At 38.0% G+C, this 14,015-nt stretch overlaps 1 protein-coding gene across 15 annotated transcripts in view; it reads right to left on the reverse strand.

Moving 5' to 3' along the window:
* The window catches only part of DNAH14 (dynein axonemal heavy chain 14), a 506,458-nt gene that overhangs the window by 471,400 nt on the left and 21,043 nt on the right, over nucleotides 1-14,015 (reverse strand). For 14 of the 15 annotated variants that reach the window (XM_050760224.1, XM_050760215.1, XM_050760305.1 and 11 more), the window contains exons 3-4: nucleotides 12,241-12,377; nucleotides 804-941 (exon numbers count right to left, since the gene is read on the reverse strand). In XM_050760224.1, the coding sequence (XP_050616181.1) occupies nucleotides 804-941; nucleotides 12,241-12,377 (275 nt within the window). The remainder of the gene's footprint in view (nucleotides 1-803; nucleotides 942-12,240; nucleotides 12,378-14,015) is intronic. The other variant, XM_050760187.1, reaches the window with a different exon arrangement.

Consider the following 14,015-nt stretch of genomic DNA (forward strand, 5'->3'; position numbering starts at 1 on the left):
GCAAAGGGGAGAGACTCTAGAACAAGTCCACCAGCAAGGTGGAGTCTTGGATAATGTAATATAATCACAGCATTGACAGCCCAGCACCTATTAGTTAGAAGCATTCACAGGTCCTTTCCACATTTAAGGGGAGAGAATTATACGAGGGCATGAACAACACCACGTCTGTGCAAGTTTTGTGCTGTATGAGGTACTTATAATTTTGAGGATATTTATTTAAAGAAAGGGCGAAGCCTGTGTGAGTCAGGGGCCCTGAAGCTTAGGCTTCAATAGCTTTATGATAAATCCACCTCTGTATCATGGTGTTTCAATGAAAATAGAAAAGTTTTCTTTCTCTTATAAAATTTAAAATATTAATACTAAGAAGAATTTCAGGCATAGAGAAAACACAAACTAGAAGATGTTAGTGGAAGAAAATCTATTTAAATAAACTATTTATTTGGAGATTTAAACTATCAGACAAAGGTATAAAATTGTTAAATAAAATGAAATCATCAAATTTTACTACAGTTATATGTAAAACACTATACAGTTTATATTATAGTTCTAAAATCATAGCCTTCAGAGATTGTTCTTAATTAAGAACAGTGATTAAACAATCTCTGTCAATTATTCAATGTAATATTTTAGATTTTCAAAAAGAACTTAAAAAGCATTTTAATAATCCTTTAAGCAACCAAACACATAAAATTCGGTAATACTGTTTTTTCTAAAGTCAGTGTCCAATATAAGCAAACAAACCACAGAATAATTTGAAAAAGTATAGTGATTTCTAAGCAATCTGGTTCAATGACACCACATACCTGTTCTATCATATGACACAGGCCTCGCTTTCCTAACTTTTGGACAAGCATGAGTTTGATCCTTTTTTCTCCATGACTTCCCTTTCTCCCTAAGCGAAGCTGGTTCTGGAGAAACCATATGTTGTTGAGTTATATTTTCTTTAAGGTAATATGAAAATAAAACCATTATTAACTGAATAACTAGTGTGAGATATAAATAATACCATAGTAATTCCACATACCCAGCAATACAGTTAATGATTATATAAGACAGTATAGCATAGTAGTTAAGAGCACAGGCTGCCTGGGTTCCAAGCTCATATACAAGCTTTAACACTCATAGTCATGTGATTTACTTTGTAAGTTACCTATCTGCCTTGCTTTCCTCACCTTTGAAATGAGAATTGTCATAGTAAGAACCTCATAGGTTGTTACAAGAATTAAATTAGTTAATATATTTAAAGCACACAGTAAGTGCTTACTAAGGTAAATGTTAGTTAACTTTATTATTAGGTTGATACAAAAGTAATTGTGATTTTTGAATATTATACTAAATCTTTAAAGTGTGAATCCTCACATGAAATAAATACAGAAATGACCCTTTTTATTAACTGTAATTTGATAACTGAGCAGAGAAAATATTTAGATATAAATATAGAAAAGTAACAAAAGGTCTATTTCTTATTTTGTCTATGGCTTGCCTAATTGGTAGACTTAACACATAGAAGAATGGGGAAAATAGTAAAAACAGAGCTTTGAAGAAAGAAATACATTGTCTTGTTCTCATTCATTTAACAAATACTTCTGTAGTGCAAGGCACTGTGCTACAATTTAGGAAGGCAAAAGACAGGATAATTACAAACAAAACAAAGGGGTACAAATGAAATAAATAATAAGTTTTATTTCAACAAATAGTCCTAATTCAGAGGAGAGAGAGACAATTTCCCACTTGTATAATCAGAGGAAACCACAGACCTCTCCTGTTCCAAAGACCAAATGTTGAATGGTGGTAAGGCTTTCAATTGTGGAGTAGTGAGGAGAAGGGTAGCTGGGGATGAGAGAAAGATAAGAAAACAAGAGAATTGTTCAGGAGATCACAATGAAAAAAAAATGTGGCATTAGTGGAAAGATTTGTGAGGTAGTTGTGAAAACTTTCTTCTATCTTTAAACTCTATTCCTCTCTACCTTAGTTGAAATCTAGTTATTCCCTATGGCACTACTGACATGCAACCCTCTGGTTAGTGGCTGTATATTCCCACACTCCATTTACCTCAAGATTGGAAAGTGAGCTTGTTTTAACACTCCTCACTCTCCATTCACCACTTCCAAATCATTACAACTTGCCCTCTTTCTTTAATAAATAACATAAAAATCTATTCCTTTGAAGCTCATGCTTTTTGATTACACTATATTCTTCCACTCTTTATTGATAAGTACCAATTGCCTGGTCACTCAATCTGGAACTCTGGCTAAAGGGAGAGCCAACTTTCACCATACTAAATCTGCCATCACGTGGATGACTTCAGTGTTCATGAATTAAGACCTGTCTAAAGCTGTGCTCTCCTCCCCTCTTTTCTGGATGTCCTCCCATCACTAACTCTACATCAACCAACCACATTCCCAATTACATAATAGTGCTTGTCATCACTTGCCCTCCATCCTCTCAGCTTGTTTAATTCTCCCAACATGACCATTCTTTAAGCTCATCAGGAACTCCAGTCCACTGCTCTATTGCTTTCTTACAATCCATCATCCCTCTATTTTATTTCATCTTTCTCTTTATCCAGCTTAGATTACGTCTTTCCGCAGCACTCTTGCCAATATCCTAAAACTCCCTCTATCTGTTGGCCTCACCTGTATGGCAAAACACTGACCCTGGATAAAACCAACTCTACGGGGCGGAGCAAGATGGCCGAATAGGAACAGCTCCAGTCTCCAGCTCCCAGCATGAGCAACACAGAAGACAGGTGATTTCTGCATTTTCAACTGAGGTACTGGGTTCATCTCACTAGGGATTGCCGGACAATCAGTGCTGGTCAGCTGCTACAGCCCGACCAGCGAGAGCTGAAGCAGGGCGAGGCATCGCCTCACCTGGGAAGCACAAGGGGGAAGGGAATCCCTTTTCCTAGCCAGGGGAACTGAAACACACAACACCTGGAAAATCGGGTAACTCCCACCCCAATACTGCGCTTTACCAAGGTCTTAGCAAACGGGCACATCAGGAGATTGTATCCCACACCTGGCTGAGAGGGTCCCAGGCCCAGGGAGCCTCCCTCATTGCCAGTACAGCAGTCTGCCATCTAACTGCAAGGCAGCAGCGAGACTGGGGGAGGGGCGCCCGCCATTGCTGAGGCTTAAGTAGGTAAACAAAGCCCCTGGGAAGCTCGAACTGGGTGGAGCTCACAGCAGCTCAAGGAGGCCTGCCTGTCTCTGTAGACTACACCTCTGGGGACAGGGTACAGCTAAACAACAACAACAACAACAAAACCAGCAGAAACCTCTGCAGATGCAAACAACTCTGTCTGACAGCTTTGAAGAGAGCAGTGGATCTCCCAACACAGAGGCTGAGATCTGAGAACAGACAGACTGCCTGCTCAAGTGGGTCCCTGACCCCTGAGTAGCCTAACTGGGAGACATCCCCCACTAGGGGCAGACCGACACCCCACACCTCACACGGTGGAGTACACCCCTGAGAGGAAGCTTCCAAAGCAAGAATCAGACAGGTACACTCGCTGTTCAGCAATATTCTATCTTCTGCAGCCTCTGCTGCTGATACCCAGGCAAACAGGGTCTGGAGTGGACCTCAAGCAATCTCCAACAGACCTAGAGCTGAGGGTCCTGACTGTTAGAAGGAAAACTAACAAACAGTAAGGATACCCACACCAAAACCCCATCAGTATGTCACCATCATCAAAGACCAGAGGCAGATAAAACCACAAAGATGGGGAAAAAGCAGGGCAGAAAAGCTGGAAATTCAAAAAATAAGAGCGCATCTCCCCCTGCAAAGGAACGCAGCTCATCGCCAGCAACGGATCAAAGCTGGACGGACAATTACTTTGACAAGATGAGAGAAGAAGGCTTCAGACCATCAAACTTCTCAGAGCTAAAGGAGGAATTACGTATCCAGCGCAAAGAAACTAAAAATCTTGAAAAAAGAGTGGAAGAATTGATAACTAGAATAATTAATGCAGAGAAGGCCATAAACGAACTGACAGAGATGAAACCATGACACGAGAAATAAATGACAAATGCACAAGCTTCAGTAACCAACTTGATCAACTGAAGAAAGAGTATCAGCAATTGAGGATCAAACGAATGAAATGAAGCAAGAAGAGAAATCTAAAGAAAAAAGAAGAAAAAGAAATGAACAAAGCCTTCAAGAAGTATGGGATTATGTAAAAAGATAAAATCTACGTCTGATTGGGGTGGCTGAAAGTGAGGGGGAAAATGGAACCAAGTTGGAAAACACTCTTCAGGATATCATCCAGGAGAACTTCCCCAACCTAGTAGGGCAGGCCAACATTCAAATTCAGGAAATACAGAGAATGCCACAAAGATACTCCTCGAGAAGAGCAACTCCAAGACACATAATTGCCAGATTCACCAAAGTTGAAATGAAGGAAAAAATGTTAAGGGCAGCCAGAGAGAAAGGTCGGGTTACCCACAAAGGGAAGCCCACCAGACTAACAGCAGATCTCTCGGCAGAAACTCTACAAGCCAGAAGAGAGTGGGGGCCAATATTCAACATTCTTAAAGAAAAGAATTTTCAACCCAGAATTTCATATCCAGCCAAACTAAGTTTCATAAGTGAAGGAGAAATAAGATACTTTACAGATAAGCAAATGCTTAGAGATTTTGTCACCACCAGGCCTGCCTTACAAGAGACCCTGAAGGAAGCACTAAACATGGCAAGGAACAACCGGTACCAGCCATTGCAAAAACATGCCAAAATGTAAAGACCATCGATGCTAGGAAGAAACTGCATCAACTAACGAGCAAAATAACCAGTTAATATCGTAATGGCAGGATCAAGTTCACACATAACAATATTAACCCTAAGTGTAAATGGACTAAATGCTCCAATTAAAAGACACAGACTGGCAAACTGGATAAAGAGTCAAGACCCATCAGTCTGCTGTATTCAGGAGACCCATCTCACATGCAGAGACACACATAGGCTCAAAATAAAGGGATGGAGGAAGATCTACCAAGCAAATGGAGAACCTAATAGACATCTATAGAACTCTCCACCCCAAATCAACAGAATATACATTCTTCTCAGCACCACATCGCACTTATTCCAAAATTGACCACATAATTGGAAGTAAAGCACTCCTCAGCAAATGGACAAGAACAGAAATTATAACAAACTGTCTTTCAGACGACAGTGCAATCAAACTAGAACTCAAGACTAAGAAACTCAATCAAAACTGCTCAACTACATGGAAACTGAATAACCTGCTCCTGAATGACTACTGGGTACATAACGAAATGAAGGTAGAAATAAAGATGTTCTTTGAAACCAATGAGAACAAAGATACAACATACCAGAATCTCTGGGACATGTTTAAAGCAGTGTGTAGAGGGAAATTTATAGCACTAAATGCTCACAAGAGAAAGCTGGAAAGATCTAAAATTGACACTCTAACATCAAAATTAAAAGAACTAGAGAAGCAAGAGCAAACACATTCAAAAGCTAGCAGAAGGCAAGAAATAACTAAGATCAGAGTAGAACTGAAGGAGATAGAGACACAAAAAACCCTCCAAAAAATCAATGAATCCAGGAGTTGGTTTTTTGAAAAGATCAACAAAATTGATAGACCACTAGCAAGACCAATAAAGAAGAAAAGAGAGAAGAATCAAATAGACGCAATAAAAAATGATAAAGGGGATATTACCACCGACCCCACAGAAATACAAACTACCATCAGAGAATACTATAAACACCTCTACACAAATAAACTAGAAAATCTAGAAGAAATGGATAATTTCATGGACACTTACACTCTCCCAAGATTAAACCAGGAAGAAGCTGAATCCCTGAATAGACCAATAGCAGGCTCTGAAACTGAGGCAATAATTACTAGCCTACCAACCAAAAAGTCCAGGACTAGATGGATTCACAGCTGAATTCTACCGGAGGTACAAGGAGGAGCTGGTACCATTCCTTCTGAAACTATTCCAATCAATAGAAAAAGAGGGAATCCTCCCTAACTCATTTTATGAGGCCAATATCATCCTGATACCAAAGCCTGGCAGAGACACAATAAAAAAAGAGAATTTTAGACCAATATCCCTGATGAACATCGATGCAAAAATCCTCAATAAAATACTGGCAAACCGGATCCAGCAGCACATCAAAAAGCTTATCCACCATGATCAAGTGGGCTTCATCCCTGCGATGCAAAGCTGGTTCAACATACACAAATCAATAAACGTAATCCAGCATATAAACAGAACCAAAGACAAAAACTCACATGATTATTTCAATAGATGCAGAAACGGCCTTCGACAAAATTCAACAGCCCTTCATGCTAAAAACTCTCAATAAATTTGGTATTGATGGAATGTATCTCAAAATCATAAGACCTATTTATGACAAACTGACAAACCCACAGCCAATATCATACTGAATGGGCAAAAACTGGAAAAATTCCCTTTGAAAACTGGCACAAGACAGGGATGCCCTCTCTCACCACTCCTCTTCAACATAGTGTTGGAAGTTCTGGCTAGGGCAATCAGGCAAGAGAAAGAGATAAAGCGTATTCAGTTAGGAAAAGAAGAAGTCAAATTGTCCCTGTTTGCAGATGACATGATTGTATATTTAGAAAACCCCATCGTCTCAGCCCAAAATCTCCTTAAGCTGATAAGAAACTTCAGCAAAGTCTCAGGATACAAAATTGATGTGCAAAAATCACAAGCATTCTTATACACCAGTAACAGACAAACAGAGAGCCAAATCATGAATGAACTTCCATTCACAATTGCTTCAAAGAGAATAAAATACCTAGGAATCCAACTGACAAGGGATGTAAAGGACCTCTTCAAGGAGAACTACAAACCACTGCTCAGTGAAATAAAAGAGGACACAAACAAATGGAAGAACATACCATGCTCATGGATAGGAAGAATCAATATCGTGAAAATGGCCATACTGCCCAAGGTAATTTATAGATTCAATGCCATCCCCATCAAGCTACCAATGAATTTCTTCACAGAATTGGAAAAAACTACTTTAAAGTTCATATGCAACCAAAAAAGAGCCCACATTGCCAAGACAATCCTAAGTCAAAAGAACAAAGCTGGAGGCATCACGCTACCTGACTTCAAACTATACTACAAGGCTACAGTAACCAAAACAGCATGGTACTGGTACCAAAACAGATATAGACCAATGGAACAGAACACAGTCCTCAGAAATAATACCACACATCTACAGCCATCTGATCTTTGACAAACCTGAGACAAAAACAAGAAATGGGGAAAGGATTCCCTATTTAATAAATGGTGCTGGGAAAATTGGCTAGCCATAACTAGAAAGCTGAAACTGGATCCTTTCCTTACTCCTTACACGAAAATTAATTCAAGATGGATTAGAGACTTAAATGTTAGACCTAATACCATAAAAACCCTAGAAGAAAACTTAGGTAATACCATTCAGGACATAGGCATAGGCAAGGACTTCATGTCTAAAACACCAGAAGCAACGGCAACAAAAGCCAAAATTGATAAATGGGATCTCATTAAACTAAAGAGCTTCTGCACAGCAAAAGAAACTACCATCAGAGTGAACAGGCAACCTATAGAATGGGAGAAAATTTTTGCAATCTACTCATCTGACAAAGGGCTAATATCCAGAACCTACAAAGAACTCAAACAAATTTACAAGAAAAAAACAAACAACCCCATCAAAAAGTGGGCAAAGGATATGAACAGACATTTCTCAAAAGAAGACATTCATACAGCCAATAGACACATGAAAAAATGCTCATCATCACTGGCCGTCAGAGAAATGCAAATCAAAACCACAATGAGATACCATCTCACACCAGTTAGAATGGCAATCATTAAAAAGTCAGGAAACAACAGGTGCTGGAGAGGATGTGGAGAAATAGGAACCCTTTAACAGTGCTGTTGGGATTGTAAACTAGTTCAACCATTATGGAAAACAGTATGGCAATTCCTCAAGGATCTAGAACTAGAAGTACCATATGACCCAGCCATCCCATTACTGGGGATATACCCAAAGGATTATAAATCATGCTGCTATAAAGACACATGCACACGTATGTTTATTGCAGCACTATTCACAATAGCAAAGACTTGGAATCAACTCAAATGTCCATCAGTGACAGAACTGGATTAAGAAAATGTGGCACAGATACACTATGGAATACTATGCAGCCATAAAAAAGGATGAGTTTGTGTCCTTTGTAGGGACATGGATGCAGCTAGAAACCATCATTCTCAGCAAACCATCGCAAGAACAGAAAACCAAAGACCACATGTTCTCACTCATAGGTGGGAACTGAACAATGAGATCACTTGGACTCGGGAAGGGGAACATCATACATCCGGGCCTATCATGGCGGGGGGGGGAGGGATTGCATTGGGAGTTATACCTGATGTAAATGATGAGTTGATGGGTGCTGACGAGTTGATGGGTGCAGCACACCAACATGGCACAAGTATATATATGTAACAAACCTGCACGTTATGCACATATACCCTAGAACTTAAAGTATAATAATAGTAAAGAAAAAAAAACAACTCTATGTGTTCTTTGCATACATTTGCACATTCCAGTGCTATTAGAAAGAGGTCCTATGTGGATTGGTAACCCCCAAAATTCATTTTAATTAATCACAAATGGACCCTGAATGCAAACCAAAAATCCTATTGTCTAACTTGCTCTTCTTCCTTTTCAATGACTATTTCAGATTTTCTCCATGCTCCTCAAATCTCTAAACCTTTACCTTTCAGTCTTTCTCCTCCAAATGATCTCAATGCCTACTTCCCAGGGAACAAAAAAGCATCAGTGGGAATTCCTTCAACTTGCCATTTTCAAGCAAATGAAGCAACCCACTTGTGCACCCATCTTTCCTTCCTGTCCTCCTGACTTAGTAAAAAGGTATCTGGTTTTCCTCTCATCCAAGACCAATCCTTTCCACATTTTGTTTAGATCCTGTCTCTTCATGCCTACATTATTAACTACTCCTTTTTTCTTTTGCATATCCAAGCAGCTCCTATCTCAAATAAAATCACAGCTCCCTCAGATTATCAGTCTATATTCTGCCTTTCTTCACAGCTAAACTTCTCTGAAGAGTTGCATATAGTCACTAACTCTATTTTCTCATTTACTATCCATTTCTTAATCCAATCTGGTCTGGCTTTGGAACGTCACAAAAACAGCACTCGAGTCCCATATTCTCGAGGTCAGTAAATTCAATGGACATTTTCTAGTCCTCATTTTACTTACCAGTGTTATTTGATACTTTAGACCACTTCTCCTTTTGGATACAATTGTTTCCTTTGAGTGCTGTGACACTTCCCACTCTCTCTTTCTTGTCATCCTATTCAGCTTAACTCTGACCAATCCCATGTTCTTTGCCACTGTCCTTTACCTGGCTCATAACTGCTACATTTCCTTGGTCCTGTTTTAGTCTCACTTTATACATTGTCCCTGGTCAATCTCATCAATGGCTATGGCTTAAACATCCACACACATGATTACTCCCAAATACATCACCTCACCCCTAACTTCTCTGAGCTCCTGACACATATATTCAACTGCCTCCTAGACATCCCTGGCATGTGTCAAAGGTACTCCAAATTCAACATGTCCAAAATTGAACTCATGATCCTTCCTCTAAACTCCTGACCTTTTTTTAAGGACTTCCAGTCTTAGTGAATGGGACCACTATTGGTTATTTTAAGCAAGCCCAAGGTGTAGGTATCATCTTTGACACCTCCTTCTCTCTCACCAACCCATCACCATAACTGATAACTGTACCTTCAGAATATCTACAGCCTCCTAAATGGTCCCCCTGTATCGATTCTTGTTCTCTGTCAATCTGTTCTTCAATATACAGCCAGAGTGATCTTTGCAAAACAGAAATCCTCATATTAACTCCTTGCTTAAAACCTTTCCATGGCTCTTATCTTCAAAGCATAATGACAAAATTCCTTAACGTGGGCAAATCCTTGCTTTACCCAACATTTGTATCCCTATCTAGCCTTATATTTCTTTCCTCTTTCCTAAGAAAACGAGCAAAAGTCTCAGAGTACTCCTTCTACTTTTCACTCTATTGGAGGGAAAGCTTTGATAAGCCTGCAAACACAGCTATCTGTAAGGTCTAGGCACTCCACAGATTAAAACATTCTGGCCCAATGAAGGCCAGAATTCTGGAAGCTCAGGCCCCTTCCAGAAATCAAATACACCCATCTTCAGGCAGAGGATGAAGAAAACTAAAGGTATACCTAAATATTGTTTGCAGTATGCATTTATTAGGTAAAATAGGAAGAAATACAGTCATGTATTGCTGAATGACAGGGATACATTCTGAAAAATGCATCATTCGGCAATTTTGTCACACAAACATCACAGGGTGCACTTACGCAAACCTAGGTGGTACAGCCTAGTACACACCAAGGCTATATGGAATAAACTATTACTCCTAGGCTACAAATCTGTACAGCACATTTCTGTACTGAATACTGTTGGCAACTGTAACACTATACTATGTATTTGTGTATCTAAACACATCTCAATGTTGAAAAGGTACAGTGAAAATACAGTATTATTATCTTATGGGACCATCATCATATATTCAGTCCATCATTGAACAAAATGCCATATGCAGAACATGACTATATATTATTACTAAAAACAAAGTATGGTCTAGTCCATAGAGAAGAGGAAACACTAATTTTGGCAGACCCTAAAACACCTGAGAAACAATAACATTTAAAGGCAACACAGAGAAGTAAAAAACCCATAAAAGAGACTGAAAATGAGCAGATAGACAAGTATAAAGAAAGCCAGGTGAGTATTTCCTTAAAAGTCAAGGGGGAAAAAATGGAAATAAGTGGTCAAATAATAAAATATTGCAGAATGATGCAGTGAAATGCAAATTATTTTATTTACAAATTAATTATTTTATAAAGATTAGCGACGAGGAGGTATCTGGTGACCTTGAAAGAGTCTTACCAATAGAAGGAAAGAGGTAGAATCCAGGTTGAGGAATGAATTAGAGGTAAGGAAGTCTAGGCTACTCTTTCAAGAATCCTGATAACTGTGAGAAGGCAATACAGAACCAAAGATGTTTCTGGGTTGTTTTGTTTAAGGTGTTTAAGCATGTAGCTTGTTTATGTGCTGACAGAAAAAGAGCCAGGAGAAAAAAAGACATCAGAGAACATATCTGATGGACCCCAATTTCCTGAGGAAATGGCAGAAGCAGAGCTCCAAAATGAGCTGGTAGGATTTACTTCAAGGGAGAGGAGGTACAGTTTTCCCCACACAAGCACCATAAATGGGGCTGAAAGCTTATAAAAGTGAGGACATAAAAGTGTTGGATGAGAAAGGAAGTTGTGGTAAAAAATAAAATCAAGGCTGGGCGCGGTGGCTCAAGCCTGTAATCCCAGCACTTTGGGAGGCCGAGACGGGCGGATCACGAGGTCAGGAGATCGAGACCATCCTGGCTAACACGGTGAAACCCCGTCTCTACTAAAAAAATACAAAAAACTAGCCGGGCAAGGCGGCGGGTGCCTGTAGTCCCAGCTACTTGGGAGGCTGAGGCAGGAGAATGGCGTGAACCCGGGAGGCGGAGCTTGCAGTGAGCTGAGATCCGGCCACTGCACTCCAGCCTGGGCGACAGAGCGAGACTCCGTCTCAAAAAATAAATAAATAAATAAATAAAATAAAATAAAATAAAATAAAATCCTGGAAATGGTAGAATTTGAGTGAGGAAGGAAAGAAGACTTAAAAAATGGAAATATGTGAGGGAGTAATTAGATACTAGTAGGTAAGAGCAATAAAGGAGGTCACAACACAGTCAGAGGCACTGGGGACTTAGGAGAACCGTGACCCTCCTGTAAGGTCTGTACCTCAAAAAAATGACATGATATGCATGAAAAAGTGATGGAAACTGTAAAGTGCTATAGACATATCAGATATTCTGACATTTCACTGGTATTAGTAATATTCCTGTTACTTTTATTATTATTATGAATAGTTAGATTATGTTCCCGTTGAAGAGCAAGCTTTGTATTTGAAGACACTGCTAACTGCTATGACTAATGAAGTGAGTAAAATACCCAACTTTATATTTTGAAAGTAGACACTAATATTTCAATATGTTTCACTTGTTTCCTTAATTTAATGCTATGAAAAATTTATTTCAATTTCCATAAACTAAAATATAAACCAACATGCCTAAATAGTAATCTTGAAAAATACCTTCTGTTTTCTCTGACTTCAAAGATTCAGTGAACGCTTTAACTGTTTTATATTCCAATTCCTTTTCTGCTATTTCAGTTGGTTGAGTCTCTAATGGTTTTATATATTCATGTTTTTTCTCTTCATATTTTAAAAGTCTAAATGACAAAGAAAACAATTCTAAGAAAATAAATGGAAAAATCACACCAACAAAATACTGAGCTATTAGCATATTACCTACAATTTCACATTTATAATTAAAACAGCTTCTTAGGTTTAATAAATACTATGATTAACATTCTCCATAACTGAAAGATTAAATATTTATTCTGACTTTACAATACAATATAATATCTATTCACTCAAATATTTTTGATAGGCACTTTGAAAAAGATCTGCAACATTTACATGGAGAGTCTAGTTAGATTTTAAATAGGTCTAACTGGTGTTAGGGCCTTGTGAATCTTGCTCTCATTTTAGAAGATAAGAACTGTTACCCAATTAAACAGAGTGAAGTTAGAACACAATTTTCTGAAATTTCATACCCATATATTGCCTTCCTTTTTTTTCACAGGACATTGGCCAACTCTCTACTGTTGGAAAAACTTTTTCATAAGAACAGAATCCAAAATTACTGCCTACAATCGACTTATATTATAGATCACAGTTTTATAAAGCAGAGAAAATTCTAGGTTCTGTAAAGTCTTATATGTACTGTTAAGGGAAAAAAAGTACTTTATCTATTGGTATATTAAAGAAAAATACTTAATCAAATCATTAAGAAGGTAATATTTCTTTTCTATGACAAAGAAAGCACAATGTCTTTGAACTTATTGATAGATCGCTTATTAGGTATTATTCTTAAATCCTTTTCCTTTGAGCGTTTTGAGTTCCCACTTTGTTTATAAACATCTTGAAAATTTTCCTCTTCATTAAAATGTCTATCTATATCTGTTGTCCTCCCCACCTTTTTTTTTTTTTTTTTGGTACTGAATTTTTTGCCATTTTGTAAACAATGTGTAGTAGTTATTTACACATTTTGAGCAGCAATCTTTTGTCACTTTATATCTCTCATTTGGAATTATCTTTTCACTTTCTTGATGTCTTTATAAACAGAAGTTACTAATTTTAATATAATTTATCTGCATTTTCCTTTATGGTTTGTATTGTTTATGACTTCTTAAGAAATCTTTCCTCAGTCCAAGGTAATGACAAAATGAGCTTATATGTTTTCCTAACATAAAGTTCTACCTTTTACAAGTCTTTTAATTAATACATTAAGTCCTTAAATCCTTGACTTTTGGGTATATTATAAGAGACAGGCTCCATTTCTTCCCCTGCCCCCAGCCAATAAGGATATACAATTGTCACAGCACCATTATTGAACATGCCCACTTAATCTTCACTAACCTATAACGCCAAGTCTATGTTCACTTAAAATGAATACAATGGTCTGTTCTTGGGTTCTTTATTCTTTATTTGTGTATCCTTGTTTCTACAGCACACTCCTTAATTATGATAGCTTCATAATAAGTTTTAAGAGTTGTAGGTCAAGATTATCAGATTTTCTTTTTAAGGAGTGTTTTACATATTCTTGACCCTTTGCTTTTCTATATAAATTTTGTTGAATTCTGAATTAAACTTTATAATTTTTTCATAAAGGGCATAATTACATCATTTAAAAAAATAGTATTTATTTGGGAGGCCGAGGTGGGTGGATCATGAGGTCAGGAGTTCAAGACCAGCCTGGCCAAAATAGTGAAACCCCTTCTCTACTAAAACTACAAAAAAAATTA

This window comes from Macaca thibetana, chromosome 1, assembly GCF_024542745.1.
Source record: "Macaca thibetana thibetana isolate TM-01 chromosome 1, ASM2454274v1, whole genome shotgun sequence".
Taxonomy (NCBI): domain Eukaryota; kingdom Metazoa; phylum Chordata; class Mammalia; order Primates; family Cercopithecidae; genus Macaca; species Macaca thibetana.